The 17,484-nt window shown below is 39.9% G+C and overlaps 2 protein-coding genes across 10 annotated transcripts in view; both read left to right on the top strand.

Annotated features, from left to right (window-relative positions):
- The window catches only part of aplp2 (amyloid beta (A4) precursor-like protein 2), a 53,930-nt gene extending 49,895 nt beyond the window's left edge, over positions 1-4,035 (top strand). For 4 of the 8 annotated variants that reach the window (XM_085795862.1, XM_085795861.1, XM_085795857.1 and 1 more), the window contains 3 exons: positions 31-108; positions 1,625-1,780; positions 2,024-4,035. In XM_085795862.1, coding sequence (XP_085651988.1) covers positions 31-108; positions 1,625-1,780; positions 2,024-2,125 — 336 coding nt within the window. In that variant the 3' untranslated portion in view covers positions 2,126-4,035. The remainder of the gene's footprint in view (positions 1-30; positions 109-1,624; positions 1,781-2,023) is intronic. The other 4 variants (XM_085795864.1, XM_085795863.1, XM_085795860.1 and 1 more) reach the window with 1 other exon arrangement.
- A 1,356-nt stretch (positions 4,036-5,391) lies between these two features.
- Positions 5,392-17,092, top strand: st14a (ST14 transmembrane serine protease matriptase a). 2 transcript variants are annotated; one of them, XM_085795855.1, is made up of 19 exons: positions 5,392-5,790; positions 8,020-8,179; positions 9,177-9,307; positions 9,433-9,503; positions 10,345-10,511; positions 10,648-10,683; positions 11,190-11,424; positions 11,806-11,948; positions 12,042-12,145; positions 12,261-12,373; positions 12,459-12,595; positions 12,683-12,787; positions 13,230-13,337; positions 13,428-13,544; positions 13,925-14,047; positions 14,243-14,426; positions 15,236-15,504; positions 16,487-16,623; positions 16,846-17,092. In XM_085795855.1, exons 1-19 carry the CDS (start codon positions 5,749-5,751, stop codon positions 17,002-17,004), a joined length of 2,541 nt encoding a protein of 846 aa, XP_085651981.1. In that variant the 5' UTR covers positions 5,392-5,748; the 3' UTR covers positions 17,005-17,092. The 2 variants fall into 2 exon arrangements, with proteins under 2 accessions (XP_085651981.1, XP_085651980.1); XM_085795854.1 differs by having other exon boundaries at positions 13,916-14,047.
- Positions 17,093-17,484: the final 392 nt, after the last annotated feature.

Here is a 17,484-nt window from a genome sequence, read left to right as displayed (position 1 = left end):
TAACCTGGGCTCCCCTGTCTGTGTTGACAGGTGATTGATGAGTCTCTGGATGTTAAAGAAGTGGTTTACAGTGCAGAGAGAGTCAGCGTTATGCATGATGATGAGCTGGTGAGTATAGCGGCACCCTCCACAGGGCTCTCTGGGGAACTGTAGTTATCAGTAGTGGGGAGAAGATGAAAGAAGGAGGGAGTGTGGGAGTGCAAAGAACCGGATCTGTAGCTGATAAATGCAAAAAATATATAAATAAGTTAAAGTAAATTAAAATTCAAAAATTCAAAAAAGACAGCATTGGAACACACCCCTAACCCCCTCTCTTTTTTTGTAAAGTTTTTTGTTCAGGCTAATATGGTTTGGTTATTTCTGCATGGGCGCATGTTTGTTATGTGAATGTATCTGAATGTACACAGTGAAAATCTCAGTTCATATGATGAATGTGAATCCACACAAACTGAGTGATGCTCAGTTTTGTGTGAGAATAAGCAGTAAAAAAAAAAAAAGCCCCCGGTGGCTACATGTCTTACATATGATCGGTTTGTGTCATATGTGCCAGATTACATTGTGCAGATGAGCGTAGGTGACATTGGTTGTGTTTATAGATACAGAACTGGCACGGGATATAACACATTCCTTCACAAAGACACATTTCATGCATGTTTACACACGATTCACCAGTCAACCGTTTCTTACAGATCCTTTGCCAAAAGGGAAGGTGTCCCTGCTTCACTGTAGTTTTACAACATTAAAATAAGGGGTGAAATCTTCTTCAGTTAATTTATTTTTTCATTTAAAAATTGACTTGAAGGAAGATTAATCTCTAAAAGTGATATTTTTCATTATCCCTGCTCGGTAGAATTAAAATCCAAATGCAGTTTATCTGTAGAACAGAACGATCCAGTGTCAGGTGCCATGAATGAGTGGCTACTCTTATTTTTGCAGGTTAATGAATGTGTGTCTCATTATTGCAAAGGGAAATTATTATTTGTGTCGTTACTGATCAAGATAACAATTTCCTCAGCACCTCTGCTGATGTTTCAAAAAACACAAATTCCAGCAAGACCTAATGATCAGGAGAAGTGCTACAACTTTCCAAAAGCTTTCACATTAACAGAAATTATTGTGAAGTAAACACAGATACAGATAGTTGTACCTTGGAGAATCCTTGTAGCCGCTGAAATGAAGTTCAGAGTTTGTCTTTCTCTGTCGAATGCTGACAGGCGTTATTTACACCAATATCAGGATCTCTCTTTGTGCACATTGTGTGCATTGTATCAGAAAACACAAGAAGATCCCTCATCTTAAAAGGTCAATATTATCAGCACATTGAACATAATGGGAAATAAAGATCCAGGTTGGCAAATGCTGGAATTTCCCTTTGAAAGTAGAGGCACAGACAATTTATTTGAAATGGTTATATTACAGCGTATTAGCCACAATCTCAGTGTCTATTCAGAATAAGGAAGCTACTTGACTGATGTGACAAGTATATGTAGTAGACAGTTTTTTCATTAGTATGTTAAATCAGAGTTATTGTGCCACTCACTGTTTAAAAGGTGAGCTCTGTTTGCATATATGGTCTCCTCACTGTTGCTTTCTCTGTCTTCCTCTCTCCCATCCTACCTGTTAGGAGTCCTACCGCCCCCTGGGAGAGGATTTCAGCTTCGGCAGCAGTGCACTGATTGGTCTGCTGGTGATCGCGGTAGCCATAGCAACTGTGATTGTGATCAGCCTGGTGCTTTTGAGGAAGAGGCAATACGGCACCATCAGTCATGGCATCGTTGAGGTAAGCCACCTGTTGTTATGCAGCACAGTGTGGAGATCTGGACAGAGTGTGAGAAATATTATCCATCTTACCCCAAGGGTCATATTTACATAAAATGATCATGCTTTAAGTTAATAAAGCATGAATACATGCAGGGGAAATTAGATTAGTGTCTGTAGCATTTTTATGTGACACACACACACAGCAGTGTATTCTGCCCTTGTCAAGGTCAGCCATCGTGACTGCCATGTGTCTGTCCCACAGGTCGACCCCATGTTGACACCAGAGGAACGTCACCTCAGCAAGATGCAGAACCACGGCTATGAAAACCCCACCTACAAATACCTGGAGCAGATGCAGATCTAACCAGAGCCTGAAGGGGGAGCAGTGGAGGACGGCAACCTAGGGGGAACATACTACTGACCAATAACACATGACGCTATTGTTACAATTATTTGCATACATCCAAACTCCATTTACTGGTTTGTTCAAAACAATCCTTAAATAATGCTACTACTTCTACTACTGCTACTATTGTATTATAGAGCTCTTTTTGATCATGTTTCTTTTGAAATGGTGATGTATCTGCCATTTTTTGCATTTCAGAAAATGTTATTCTGCAGATTTCTCTGTAATTATCAATACAGCTATCTCAGATCAAGATGTATAACATTTCTTCAGACATTTTCTTTATTTTTTTGAAAGTGAAAGGCAAATCAAGCAAACTTAAAATGTTTTTGAGTAGCCATCGTCAAACCGGCATACCAGACACTACACTTGAGTTTTCCCATCATACAAAGTGTCATCCAAGCAGTTTCTGATGGTTTTTCTCAAAAAGAATTGGTGTTTTAATTTTGTTCTTTTTCCTCTCAATAGATTGCTTGTATATGAAGGTTCTTTGTACCAATTAAAAATGTATAGTGAAACAACAAATGAGAAAAAAATGAAATCATGAATTATTTACTTTCTGTTCTTTGTTATGATGACAGAGAGAATATACATATACAGTTTAAATATATATAAGAGTAGATGTTTTTATTCCACCTTTTTTTCCCAGGGAAGAGGTTATGAGTTTGTTTAGGGTTCTTAGCTTGGTGGTCATGAGTTGTGTTTGCAGGCACACTGTCAGAAAGAGACGGGGAAGGTGAAGGTGTGCACAGGCCCCCAGCTCAAACACATCACACAGAACCTACTCTGAACCCTTACTTAGTGAATGTGATAACATATCCCCTCCTACACACACACAAACACAACCTTTCATTATTAGGGAAACCATAAATCAATAGAGTAATGCCTATTGACGTGTGTTACATAGTTGAATGTATTTTGGAAGCTTTTTTTCCATACTATGTATCTGACAGGCTCCCATGTGGCTTTGGTTTGCATGCAGTGTCACATACATTGTGACAGTGGGCGGTGACATGCCGCAAACTCTTTTTTTTTTAAGGGGGGTGTGTTGTTTATTCTTTTGTATACGTTATCTGAAGCAAAAACCACATGCCAGAACTGTTTCTGAAAATAAATTTGGGGATAATGTACTCACATTATTGGAGCAGCTGTTAGCTTTGCTGGTCATAAAGCGTAGAACAGTCTGATTGATCAAAACAGGGCCGGCCCAGAGGCCCCAAAATGACGTCAAAATGTGCTGACTTAGGGGTTCTGTAGGTGATAAATTTTTCTGAACTGAATTTTGGTTGGCGGTAAAGCTAATTTTGGGATTTGGGTACCCAGCAAGTTTGGGCTGGCCCTGGATCAGAGCCACCAGAGGACAACCAGGAGCTGGAGGGCTGTGCAGGCAGACAGAGACACATAGAAAGACAAGGCTTGGAGAGCTGGTTTTCTGAGAAAAAGCTAACTTGTGTATATTTATAGGTAGAGATTGACACAGACAAGTAAACTGAATCCTAGAGTCCTCTTCTCTCTCTCTCTCTTAGTATTGTCTTTGTATGCCTGTATAGTTGATGTTGCAATCATGGCTTTTTTCCGGAGGATTACCTGTGGTGTGCATTGTTCTTATATAAAATGATATGATATATATTTTTAAGTTTGTTTTCTTGTTTTCTATTTTTTCTCTTCCTGTGACAGTATCTCTGTATGTGACTGTCTCACTATGCACCCAAACGGCTTCAATCTTGTAACTGCCTGCTTGATTGTGGGAGGGGACTGGGAACTAATATAATATGCATATTAGTGATTTTTAAAAAAAATGTTTGACACCAATTGAAACAGATTCATGGTTACAGGGGGGATACACATCAATAAACTCACAACTTCCATATGGATCTTTGGTCTTTTTTGATGGATGGATGGATGGATGGATGAAGAGACACAGACAGACAGCTTTAATGCATTTTAATGGAAGCCTATGATATGACTTGAACCATTAAAGGGTGGTTGTAAAGAGTCCGTATAGTCTTCTATCCTTTGTAACAAAATTGTGTGATCCATCATGTCAAAAGCAGAACTTGGATCCAACATCACTAAAACAGTGTTTTCCTGAGTCGATGTTCAGGTGAATGTCATTGATTACCTTTATAACTACATTGTCTCAGTGCTGAAAGTGATATAAGCAATTGCTCTGATTTGAAAAGATTAGAAGTTAACAACAAGTGTGAACCATGTCATTAAAAAAGGCTGCAAACTGTTCAAAGTTGCTGGTGGAAGTTCATTCTGGAACCAGATGGTCAGTCAACCCGCTCTCATGAGGAGGGTCTGAGATACTTGAGATTGAAATAGCCTATCTCAATGTCAGCTCTGTGTTTCCTAAATTAAACACATAACAAAACACATAACATAAAAAAATGATGAAATGATCCTGGTAAATAAAAAGGTAAGATAAAAAAAAAAAAAAAAACATTGCTTTTAAGGAGGATTTCTTTCTATTATAAGCAGAGATTGGATTTAATAAATAAAATTAAAATTGAAAAAAGCATGAAAAGAAGGCAAATGATATGAGTGAATTTTCGTTATAACTGATTTAAAAATCATTGACCACTTTTCAAAATAGTTAATTTCTCTAATGTTGCCTATCATTGATCTAATTTCATAAATTTTAAAGATGTGCGTGTTTTTCTGTAGCGGGCTACAGGATAGATTTTGTGCTGCGCATTGTATCAATCCTACCAATCCGCCGATGTTGAGCGGATTGATAATTAAAAGTTTCTGATTTTACTTCCTGATCGGAAATATTGATTCATGACATTCCCACAGACTGGGATTTCCTCTCCTTGTGAGATGAGATGCCATCTTCTCAAACAGAAACCTATGGCTCAGCCTCACCGTGATGTAAAGAGATATGGAAGTGATTCAGAAGAAATGAGTCATCGTTATTACAAAGCACAACTGAGCCCGGGCCGCATGACTGATACTAAAAATAGGCTGTGCAAAACATTTAGTTCATCAATACTTCATCAACCTGACCAAGAGGAAAAAAAACATCTTTTGATTTGTATTTTTCTAATTCAATAATAACACCACTCCTCGAATCGTTTTCCATTGGTAGACATAAAGAAAAAACTGCTGTTGTGCTCTGTGGCGGATAAACAGGAAGTCCTCCAGGTATCAACGGGGCGGAGACACGCCCTCAGATACCTGCAGCTCCCGGAAAAGGGTAATTTTTTACCCTGCTGTTTAGTCTTCATTGTCGACCGGGTGGTCACACAGACAGAGGACGTCTTCGTTTGTGATCACCTCTACCAACTTCACAACAACTCTAAAGGACATATAATCTAAAGTTTGAACCAGTGTCTTGAGGACATATAGATTTTCCTGGCAGCAGCAGGTTGAACTCGTCGACCAGCTCAGGTATCGGCTCCTGCGACCAGGCCCGCAGGTTCACCTCGGTAAACAGCCCGTGGAGGGACCTAATAACCTACAAGAGGTCAGAGAGAGAGAGAGAGAGAGGAGCGAGGTGAGAGAGGAGGGAGAGCAGGAGTTTGTGGTAGTTTTAGGTTTTAACTTCAGTAGTTTGGTCCTTGTGGAGAGCCCTGATGGACTACATGGACAGTGGACTGAGATACACCCCTAACTCGGTAAGACACCAACCTGCTAAATGTTGAATAAGCCTTTATAATTGTGTTTGCATGTAAATGGTTGTGTGTGTGAGTGTGCACATGCGTGCATGTGTGTGTGTGTGTGTTTGACCTAAATAACACTGCCTATCTGTGAGTCAGGTGTGAGTGGTGAACCAAAACTGCTGCCCCAGAGTCAGAGTTGATAAGTTCAGGTCACAAAAAACTTCTTCATAGTCTTTGCCAAGCGTGTGGTTCTGTGCAGATTAGAGGTTGTGTCTGTATTTTAATGTGATTGTCTTTGGGTGAGCTTTTTAACATGTCATACACATCATGAAGTCGCCAAAGGTGTTGCCTTTTGAGTTTTTGAGAGTAGAAACCTCATCAGAGGAGGAATGGTCTCTCATTACTGGGGGGCCGTGGTGCACATGGCAGTATAGGCACTTGTGTCTCTTTCATGTAAGAGCAGTAAAGGAACTCTTTTGATAAAATCATGGGTCTCGTGTTCTTTGGCCTGTGGTGTAACTTTGCAGTCTCCTTCCAGATATCCTACAAACAAAGAGGGCCTAACTATGACAAGCCAGTCAAAGCATGTGCGCTGGAATCTTCCTACCTTCAGTACGAGGCAGGGTGGCAAAACCTGCCAACCGCCAAAGTGCATGAAACAATTTTCGAAACTGAGTGTGTTTCTAGAAGACGGTGAAGGTCAGAAAGAAAGCAACTGTCACTGAGCTCTGGTTTGAATTCCTCCAGGTCCCTCCGCCCCGCTGTGACTTGTTCACCTGGGTCCCTTTGTCATGTTGACTAACATCCATTTAACACTCTATATATTCACAGTACATATAATTATGATCATAATAATGAGATCTACAAGGTGAAAAATAATTGCAACTGTGCTGTGCTAACAACACATGACCATCTCAAACAAATCAACATTTCAGGATGTAGATCTGATTTTCTTTCCTGTTATATAATAAGCGTGATGGACATAAGTGGGAATGTCATTTGAATATTAAAGGGTTTTTTTTATGTGGACAACAGAAGTTGTTTCTGTTATGATGCCCTAATTGTAACATGGAGACTTAAGAAATTTCATGTTAATATTATTCATTTGAAGGGTTGATTTAAATGATTTATATGTAAATGTTGTATTTTGAGTGACATATCTTCTTTGTTTCTAAATTTAGAATCCAAGTCTACTGAATTTATACTTACTGAATTACAAAGTACCTCATGCAGTGACTTCATCAGACATATAAAGAAGTCAGAGTTGAACATAGGATGTGTTATTTCCGCAGCCTCTGTCTGCAATGAGCTTCCAAACAAGAATTTAAATGAGAACACAATTGTGAAACACACTGTTAAATAACCAGTTGTTGTGTTGTATGTACATTTCCATGCTGCGGTTGTTGCCGTGCCCTAACAGGTGCTGTGTGAGTCATTCATTGTGAATAATCACATTTAAACAGGTGGAAAAGAAGTGTTGCCCGGTTTATAAAGCACTTAATGGAGCCATAGTGTTGCACTGCAGATAATCTTCCGTTAAGCACTTTTGTTATTTGTAATTAAAGTTAAAAACAGGCACAAAATCAAGGCTATTGGAGTATTTTTGAAATGTTTTGAACCAGCCCAGAACCTTAATGGTTATATCTTTTGATGGCTGATGAAGTGGTTCAGTTTTCCTCAACAGTGCAGTGAGCTATCAGAAACCGGTACTCCACTTCAGATATGTGAGTAGTTTGCTCCCAGCAGGTTTGACAGGATTTTACGTGGTGAAACCTTTTACACCCTCCCCCTCTCTGTCTCACTTCTTAAAGGTAACCGCAGAGCTGTGACTCATGTTTGATGTTCCCTTGTTATTTCATTAACATTAACAGAATCTGAAACTCCACTCCATTCTTTTTTATGAACACATTTATTTGGATTTTTTGCCTTAAAAAGTTACTTTTGAACTAGTGATAGGAAACTGCACAGGCTGATTGACTCTATAGGTGACCATGGGCTGGGACATTCCTACATACACAAGTATCTACTTGCTACCTGCTGCTGTCACCTATCTGTAGTGGAGTATCTGCTCAGGTCTAGAAACTTCAGTGTTTCCATCCTGTCAAGTGACAGTGAAGGGCCATCCTTGGCCCAAACCATTTGCAGTTTTATGTCCACAAAGTGAAACAAATGATTCCCCTCCCTGTGAAATGATATCTGTGCCATGTAGTTTAATGTTCTGATCCTTCCTTGTTGGTCTTCCAGGACAAAGACTGGGACACCTCGGTCCAGTTCCTGCCAGCGTCGGATAACAAAAAGCTTGAGAAGAGCAAGACTACAAGAAAAGTTGGGGCTGTGATCGGGGTGGTGATCTTTGCTGCTGTTGTTGCACTGATGACCGGACTGCTGGTCTGGCATTTCCACTGTAAGTAGCCCTGCCTTTAGTTCACTAATGTAAATGTATGTACAAACATAATACAGACTGAATAATCAATGCTCAAAGAAAAAAAACATACACTTTGAAGCCATTATGTGATAAATGCGACTACAAAGGTGGCTAATGCCAATGAAGGAACCAGTGTTTGAAAATCTTGACATACATTACAAGTTCATAGAAAAACAGTGGCAAACACCAAAACCATTTTTGTGGTTGTTATGCCCAGAAGGAACCAATTTAACATGACATGAAACTGAGAGAAGGGAACTTGAACCAACAGAGATCAGAAAATGCAAATATAAGATGTATACACCAGAGTGTTGTCATGGGCTAACTGTGAATTCATTTCCTAGGTTCTTTCTTTATTGTTGTTCATTCAATTAATTACCTCTATGTATAACAAATTATTTACAAAATACTAATATAATACAATCATATGTTCTGAATTAGTTTCTTAAAATAAGTTTTTGTTTTTTGTTTTTTGTTTTTTTCAAATCAGCTTCTGGTGTCAGACATATAAAAAAAAAACTCCTGAGTGGGTTTGTCATCAACTTTTCATTGGAATCTCAACACAAGAATCAAAATATCTTGTTAACAAACAGTTAAACAAACCTGACCTCTGAAGTGGAGGTAAAATATGTAAATCAAAAGAAAGAATTCATGTCATGTCATTCATGTCTTTTTTAATTTCCCTCTCATAAAACAACCAACACATTTAATCACGCAGCCAAGTAATGTTTGCTGGCAAGTTTGATTTTTTTTTTTTTCAGTGCACCTCTCTGCTCTTCATTTATTTGCACATTCAAATATGTGAAAGACATTAAAGGTCTGTCTCAAACACAGGGACTTAAAACATCACAGCTTAAAACACATTTTAGTGGCAAACAAAAACTATAATTGAAAGCCAGAGCTGTTGAAGACTACTGCACTAACAGTTGTGAAAACAGAAGGAACTAAATTATCCGTGTGATCCTACATCCTACAGTTCGTAAAGATGTGCGCGTCAAGAGGATGTACAGCGGCTCCATGCGGATCACCAACCAGGTGTTTGAAGAGGCCTATGAGAAATCCAACAGCTCTGAATTCAAGGCGCTGGCCAAGCAGGTGACCTCACAGGTAAGACAGGCATCCACTCCTCCACCACGTCCTCAGAAAATTTGACTCATTTTGTTTTATTTGTTAAGACAGACAGTTTGTTTTTCATTCATGCTGTGTTGTGGTTGTGTTACTGTCTCTTTCAGCTTAAAGCCATCTATTCCAAGAGTCCACAGCTGGCAAAATACTATGTTGGCTCTACAGTTCAAGCTTTCAGGTGAGTCTAAAAGTCATGTATAATTGGCTTAATGTACTCCTTTATTATTACCTCCACCAAGAGTGTCATGTTTCATGCTGCCAGTCCTGTTTGTATGTCTGCCAGTGTGCGTGCAGCAGATCTCAACAACACACACATCTAATTATAACTATATTTTGAAGAAAACGAAGCCACGGGTTAAGGAACAAGTGACGGCTCTAGGTGCGGCTATATGCAGATCCAATAACAGTGCAATTTAAAACCCACTTCACTTTTCTGTAATAATTTCTGTTAACTAGGATTGCCAGTCTGTGTGTCCAGGCCCAGATGGACTATGCTTATAACCTGCAGTGTTTCAGTTCATTTGTGAACAGTCTGTAACGTAAGGCCAAAGGGCAAGTTAAAGTATAGAGCCATTGCTTTGGAAAGATGTGTAACTGAAACAGACAGTCATGTGTACCTGAAATAAAAGGCTGACCAGACAAACCAGACAAACAAGAAAGACTGAATTGTTGTAGCTGTATTAATAGCTACTAAATACAGAAAATCTTGAAATAATTACTTTTTTAAGAGACCATGTATGTATGTGTACACACATACCTCACAATGTGTGAGTTTGTGCAGCAGTGATTTCCCACAGGAGAAACTGGTCTCAGACTTTTGGACGCCACTGTTCATACACAACCAACCAAAATGTTGACAGCACCTACCAGTTTTAATGTTGTGGCTGATTCGTCTATTACTTACCAATAATCAATATACCGTATTTAACTTGTTACACATATGTCTGTCTCATCCTTTTGATATATTGACATGTTATCACAGTTTGTTTAAATACTGTTTTTTGTCTCATTGCTCCCAGTGAAGGCAGTGTCATCGCCTACTACCTGTCTGAGTTCAGAGTCCCTGCAGGCCAAGAGGCGGCTGTAGACAACGCCATGTCCTCAATGGACAGGCTAGTGGACAAAGAGCAGCGTAACCTTCACAGACCCAGCAGCTCTCTGGTCCTCTCAGATGTGGTGTCTTCAGGTAGAGCCAAGACTGTCATTAGAGATTTAGGCTGTATCCATCATACGGTTGACTCAGTTGTCAAAGTTGGTTCAGCTGTGGACTCTCTGTTTTTTTTGTCATCTTAATGATATCTTTGTTGTTAATCACCCCACAGCACTGGATGCCCGTCTGGTTTCACCATCATTCAGCAGTAAGTCTGTATCTTTTGTTTTACTAGAGTTGACTTTTTCATTTAGATGCATAGAAAACAGTGAAGATAATGTCACCTTGAACACATTGAACATGAGGTTTGGAACATTTTCTTGTGAATGATAAGTGTGTGTCACTGGTCAACTCGGGACACGTCCCAAAAACATAGTTACCTGAAAATGAAATGATCTTGGTTGAATGTAATTGGATATTTTTCCGTATAAACATGATATCTGCTCATATTTGGGCATGCAAAGTGTTTTTTTGTGGAATGAAATGCAAGTAAATATTTCTTTTTTTTGTATTTTGTCAAAGCATCACTGTGCTTATCCTTAATATGGTTTAAGCACATTAATTAAGGGTTCAGGGTTTCGCTATAGTTGTGTGTTTGCTTAGTTGAGTGACATCAGAATCAGTATGTAATAACTCATGATTTTAATTGTCTTCAGATAAGTGGCTTACTGCAGATGTGTGAACTAAAACTGGATGTCACTCTTTGTTTGTCAGGATTTTTGAAGTTTTCCGAACATACAAAGACGGACAACGTACAGCAGATCCAGTCGCCCGGCTTCCCTAACAGCCCTTATCCTTCCAACACCTTCATCCAGTGGCAGCTGAGGGCAGACCCAAGCTATGTCATCAAGCTTGACTTTGATACCATGAATCTGGAGGAGGACTGCAAGAATGATTTTGTCAAGATCTACGACTCCCTTGTGGCGATCGAGAGCCGTGTCATGGAAGAGTGAGTTTGCCCTTTGCCTTGGCTGGTTACAGTTTTAACCCACTCTGCCCGCTTTGCTCTCCTTTTCATAGAGTGCTTACTCTTAGATTTGCCTGGAGAAGACTTTATCTTGTGTGTAAGGCCCTCTGCTGGTCAGACAAAACAAATTGATGCAGGGCAGTATTATCTTTTTTGTTTGTCCTTTAGTCTTTGATTAAAGTCAGTCTATGTCAAAGGAACTAGTATTTAGACAAAAAACCTAAACAATCTAAATGTGAACATGCTGTAATATAAACCTGAGTCATAACCATCACACACAGGTCCATATGAACATCATGTATCCATCAGGGAACAGACTAGCATATAGAAGATTCATGTTGACTGTGTTTTTTCTTTTTACAGGATGTGTGGCTACTATTCACCCAGTGAACATCTGACCTTTCTGTCCTCTGGCAATGTCATGCTGGTGACAATGGCCACAAATGAGAAGAAGAACTACCCAGGTTTTAGAGCAAAAGTCTCACAAGTCAAACGTGGAAGTAAAGGTAAGAACTAGTGTCTGTGTGTTTGTTTGGGTTTTTTTTTACAAACCTTCTGCATAAATGTCTAATATTTTTCCAACTGCTTTCACCTGTCAGGTACAACATGTGGAGGCCAGCTGAAAGGGGCAAAAGGCACCTTCTCGTCACCCAACTTCCCAAATTTCTATCCTCCTAGCATGTCGTGTCAGTGGTCGATTGAGGTGAGATGTCGGCTGTTTTCACTTGCTTCGTACAGGTGTCTGTTCTGTGTTGCTCCTCAGAAGGTCAGATCATGTCAACATGTTTAATTTTCACTTGTCTCTATTGATCATAAAGGTGGCTTCTGGTAAGGCTGTGAAGTTGACGTTCAAGAAGTTCCTCGTGTCCGAGCCCGGGCAGGGGAGCAGTAGCAGCTGCCGTAAAGACTACGTCGAGGTCAATGGAAAAAAGTGAGTCACTCTTCCACGTATAAAATGTCTGATTAGGATTTCATTATAGAGCAGACAAGTCACTGCTGGTGCGTCTCATCCTCAGACTGTGTGGAGACCATCCCGACGGAACACTGACCGTAACCAGCAACAACAACGAAATGAACGTGGTGTTTTTCTCCGATGCCTCCTATGTGGACCGAGGCTTTGAGGCAGAGTTTGAGACCATTGATTCCAAAAACCGTAAGTGACCCGGTCTCTACCAGACGATGTCATTATTGTTCCTTAACACCAGCAGTATGTAGCTCACATTGACCCTGTCATCCACAGCTTGTCCAAACCAGTTCATGTGCAACAATCAGCGTTGCATTAAGTCAGAGCTCCGGTGTGATGGCTGGAACGACTGTGGAGACATGAGTGATGAGTTAAAGTGCAGTAAGTACTAAAATCTCAGATTATACTCAGACTACTGCTTTTTTATGCCACCATGTCGGCAGTATGTCGTATTTTAGTCAAAGTTTAAGGTCACAGTGAACCCTCACAAATTCATACACTAAACATGCTGTAGCATAACACAAGTGTATGTAAGGATACAATGATGAAGAGATCAGTTACAGTTCAACTTCACTCTTCACTCTCACGTTATCAATATTTAGATTCTCGGTTACAGCATCAAAATGCTGCAATCCAGGGACCTAGACTGGGACCATATCTCCTATAATTTTACTGGTTGGCTGAGGCATAATTCTCTATATCTAAATCCCTTGTATATGCTAAGTCTATCTATCTCTCTATATACTGTATATCGATCTATCTATCTCATCAGGACACAATATGAGTGTATATATGCGATCATTTTTACTGTGTTTTCCTGCAGAGTGCAAGAAAGATCATATCGCCTGTAAAAACGGACTGTGTAAGCCCAACTTCTGGAGATGCGATGGCATAGACGACTGTGGAGACGGCACAGATGAGCAGAACTGCGGTGAGACACTGATGGACGATGTATGTTAGTGTCACTAAAGCACTAAAAAGCTCTCAGTCATTTCTCACACGTGCTTCTTTTCTATTAAAGGTGGCTGCAAAGCGGGAGAATTCAAATGTAATAACGCCAAATGTGTTTCGGAGAAGAAACGCTGCGATACCAAGGACGACTGTGGGGATGGCTCCGATGAGCTCAACTGTGCAAGAGGTAAAAAACGCAACAGACTCTGCTCTTCATTTTTAAGGAAATACATATTTTTTTAAGCAAGTAGAAGACTTTGCTGTGAGAGATGAACAATTCAACTGAATTTTATATAAAGTAATGTCACAAATTTTGTAAAAGTGGCCAAACAGAACACAGAAATAAGAAGTTTTTTATGCATCAGTTAGAAAATAGTTTGGGTTGGAAAAAACAAAAAAAGCTAATGCAAGCTACTAATGGTGTTCAACAGGTAAATATGTAAAAAACAAAACAAAAAACAAGCTAAAAGCAGAGTTTATTAGTTTATTTTAACACATTATGACAAACGATGTTGAAACGAGTTCTCACACAGGGTGTTTGATTGTTGTCTCCCTCAGTCCCTACAGCCGCTGGTGTGACCTGCACTGACCTGACGTACAGATGTAAAAACAACAAGTGCATCAGCAAAGTGAACCCAGAATGTGACGGCACAGAGGACTGTGACGACGGCTCTGATGAGGAGAACTGCGGTATGTGTAAAAAAACAAAAATCTCAGCGGGTGCAGGAAGTCAGATATGAGGGAGTTAATCATAACCTTCATCTGCATTGTTCAGCTTGCAACACAGAACAATGTTTGTGTGAACCTTCACCCACCTCAGAATCTGTAACAAGCCGCGACAAGCCGCAGCCCCGTGCGTGATTGATTGATTGTGTATTTTTTCAGACTGTGGGAGGAGTATGTTCAAGACATCACGTATTGTGGGTGGTCAGGATGCAGAAGAAGGGGAGTTCCCCTGGCAGGTCAGCCTCCATATCAAAGGCCACAGTCATGTGTGCGGAGCATCCATCATCAGTCAACGCTGGCTGGTCACTGCTGCCCACTGTGTGCAAGATGACGCCAAGACAAGGTAGCATCTTATTTTTCATGCTTCATGTTTTCTTTCCTGTTCCATAGATGTATTTGTCGTACACATAATTCTTCGATGCCTGGTAGTTAATATTTCAAGACCATTCAGGGGAATCAAGATATTTAACAGATGCTCTAATGCAGAGGTGTTAAAAAATGAGTGCAACAGCAGAGTGACGTTAAACTCCTGTGTATTTTCTTCCTGCCCATTGCTGCCCAGTTATTTCTGTGTAAAAACAAACAAACAGTGAAGCTGAACTAAAAACTATGAAAAATGCTAAGCTTGCTAAGCATAACATATTTCTTGACTTATTTGAATCATTAAAACGAAACAATACTGTCAGCAGATTAGCCGTTGGCCTTTAAAGCTTCCGGAAACATTTTGTCACATGCAAAGTGAAACCTGTTTTTAATGACAACACACTGTGTGTCTGTGTGTAATTGAACGACACATGAAATACAGGATCGCAGTACAAGTTTTAGTTTGCAGTATGTCTTCTGTCACTTTAAACACAATTTATGTTTGGTCATATGGCCGAACCCTTGGAAATCACATCCTGGTGGGTTAGGGTTAAACAGTGTTTGCTAATATTCTTGAATCTTCTCTGCAGTTGTTTCACAGCAAGACTTTTATATCATATTCTGTTTAAATTTGCCTTATAAAGATGGTTTTGAACATTTGCTGCAATCTGAACCACCAAGTCTCAAACTGTATTCACAAGTGTGATGTTTACACCTCATATATGTCGGTTAATGGTTACCCAAGTTTAAGAATGAACTTTGATCTGGTGTTGTTGTGTGCATCCTCAGGTACTCCCAGCCTGGCGTTTGGGAAGCTTACCTCGGCCTTCACATTCAGAGGGCGACAGGAAATTCGGTGAAGAGGAACCTGAAACAGATCATATCTCACCCTAACTATAATTCATACACCTTTGATAATGACATTGCCCTGATGGAGCTGGACAGTCCTGTCACCTACACCGACTTCATCAGGCCCATCTGCCTGCCATCGCCGCAGCATGTTTTTCCAACTGGTAACACTGTGTGGATCACGGGATGGGGTGCCACCCGAGAAGGAGGTGAGTCCTGATAAATCTTAAACATTTTACTTCTTATTTTTTGAAAAACATGTAGCAACTAATTCTGAAAAAATCAAATACATTGTGAGTTGTTGTTTTTTTTATCAGTAACAAATCTCATAATAATTCTAGTAGCAGACAGTAAGATAAGATAAGATAAGATTACACTTGATTGTCAGATCACTCTGAAATTTGTCTTGCGTCCCATGACGTCCAAGGTTTCACACAAATAATAACAAAATACCAAAAACATATATTTACAAAAAAAAAGCATAAATGTTACCCTCAAAGGTCACATTTAAAGAAAAACACAAACTACCTCCTAACTCCATTCACAACATAAATCCAACATTACAATGTGTCTTTGGTGCAACACCCAGTGCTCAGTCTGTACATGAACCCTAGGGTCTACTTAGAGCCCAAACTCTGATTTAACAGTTTGACAGACTGAGGGACAAAAGAGTTCCTCAGCCTGTTCAGTCGAGCTTGTGGAACTCTAAACCTTCTGTTTGATGGCAGTAGCTGATATTCCTCGAATAACACATGAGAGGGGTCAGATGAGATATTACTTGCAAGAGACAACATTCTTTTAGTGTATGCTGCTTGAAAATGTAACTCCAAAGTTTGACCCACAATCTTTGAACAGATATGTAGCAGTCTGGTTAGTTTGGTTTTAAGTTGGACAGACAAACAACTAAACCAGGCACTAATTCCGTACTGCATAACACTCTGCACTATAGATTGAAAAAATAATAACAGCAGTAGTGACTGAAATCAAGCCGATTTTGTGATTTTCTTTGATGATGATGCGTTGATAGATTGCTAATGATGTGTCTGATAAAATGCACCAAAACCTTTTCTGTAATCAATTGTCATGTCAGTATTGGAAGCTTAATGACTGTTTAAGCCTCATGTCAACAACATGAGATTTTGACAGAAACAGAAACATGACGGTGTCCTCCTGTGTGTATGTGTGATTCAGGATTCGGTTCAACTGCGCTCCAAAAGGCCCAGGTTCGAATCATAAACCATTCTGTGTGCAATGATCTGATGTCGGGGCAGATCACATCTCGGATGATGTGTGCGGGGGTGCTGAGCGGAGGAGTCGATGCTTGTCAGGTAATAAAAGACCTTTTGTTTTTTTTTGTTTTTTCTATGAAATAACAGGATACAAAAAGAAAAATTCAGCTGTTATCAATGATTCCAGTTTACTATGTGGCTCTGCCATGAAAAAAAAAAAACAAGACTAAGTGGGAAATGTTGAGTTTTGCCCCATACTATCCTCTTGTAGTACCAAGATGCCAACATCTCTGGTTAAATCTTTGTGTGTTTGTGTTGCAGGGTGACTCAGGTGGGCCTCTGTCCTTTCCAACTGGCACTCGTATGTTCCTGGCAGGAGTGGTCAGTTGGGGTGATGGCTGCGCCCGCAGAAACAAACCTGGCATCTACACAACAGTCACCAAATACCGTGGCTGGATCAAAGAGAAGACAGGAGTTTAGATCACTGTGAAATGGTCAAACACGACCAAAGGTATGGACATGAGCGTGGGGTGATGAGAAGTAGCATGGTCTGGACTACTGGTTCAGGGAGAACAGCATCTGACTTTCCAGTCGATGCAGTGGCCTCGACTCCGAGTCGGTGGAAAATGCACTGTCTGCTTGAAGAGCAATTTCTCCACATTTTATGTCCACTGCAGGATTGATGAAATGTTTTTAAATGTAAATAAGTGTGGTATTTTTCTGTGTGTGAGTGTTTTTTGTTTTGTTTTTTAAATGATGTTAGTTTAGCATGTTTTGACAGAGGGCATGGTTATGCTGCACAATAAAGAGATTTTAGGTGTGATTGTTACACATGTGCACATATGAAATAGGCACCCCTCTACTCTGTCGTCTTTTGGTTTATCAGAAGCCATCATATTGAATTTCCCTCAATTTTTTCTTGCTGTCCGTGTTCTGGAAAAAAAATTCTAAACAAAATGA

The sequence above is a fragment of the Trachurus japonicus genome, chromosome 13 (assembly GCF_045865225.1).
Source record: "Trachurus japonicus isolate A0001 chromosome 13, Traja_1.0".
In the NCBI taxonomy this organism is placed as follows: Eukaryota; Metazoa; Chordata; class Actinopteri; order Carangiformes; family Carangidae; genus Trachurus; species Trachurus japonicus.
Note: the sequence above shows the minus strand (reverse complement) of the source record. Positions and strands in the feature narration are given on the sequence as shown.

Coding starts and splice junctions, on each gene's coding strand:
- st14a (XM_085795854.1), top strand. CDS start 5,749: ATGGACTACATGGACAGTGGACTGAGATACACCCCTAACTCG. Junction 9,308..9,432: donor CCAAGCAGGTGACCTCACAG/GTAAGACAGGCA, acceptor TGTCTCTTTCAG/CTTAAAGCCATCTATTCCAA. Junction 10,512..10,647: donor CTCAGATGTGGTGTCTTCAG/GTAGAGCCAAGA, acceptor ATCACCCCACAG/CACTGGATGCCCGTCTGGTT.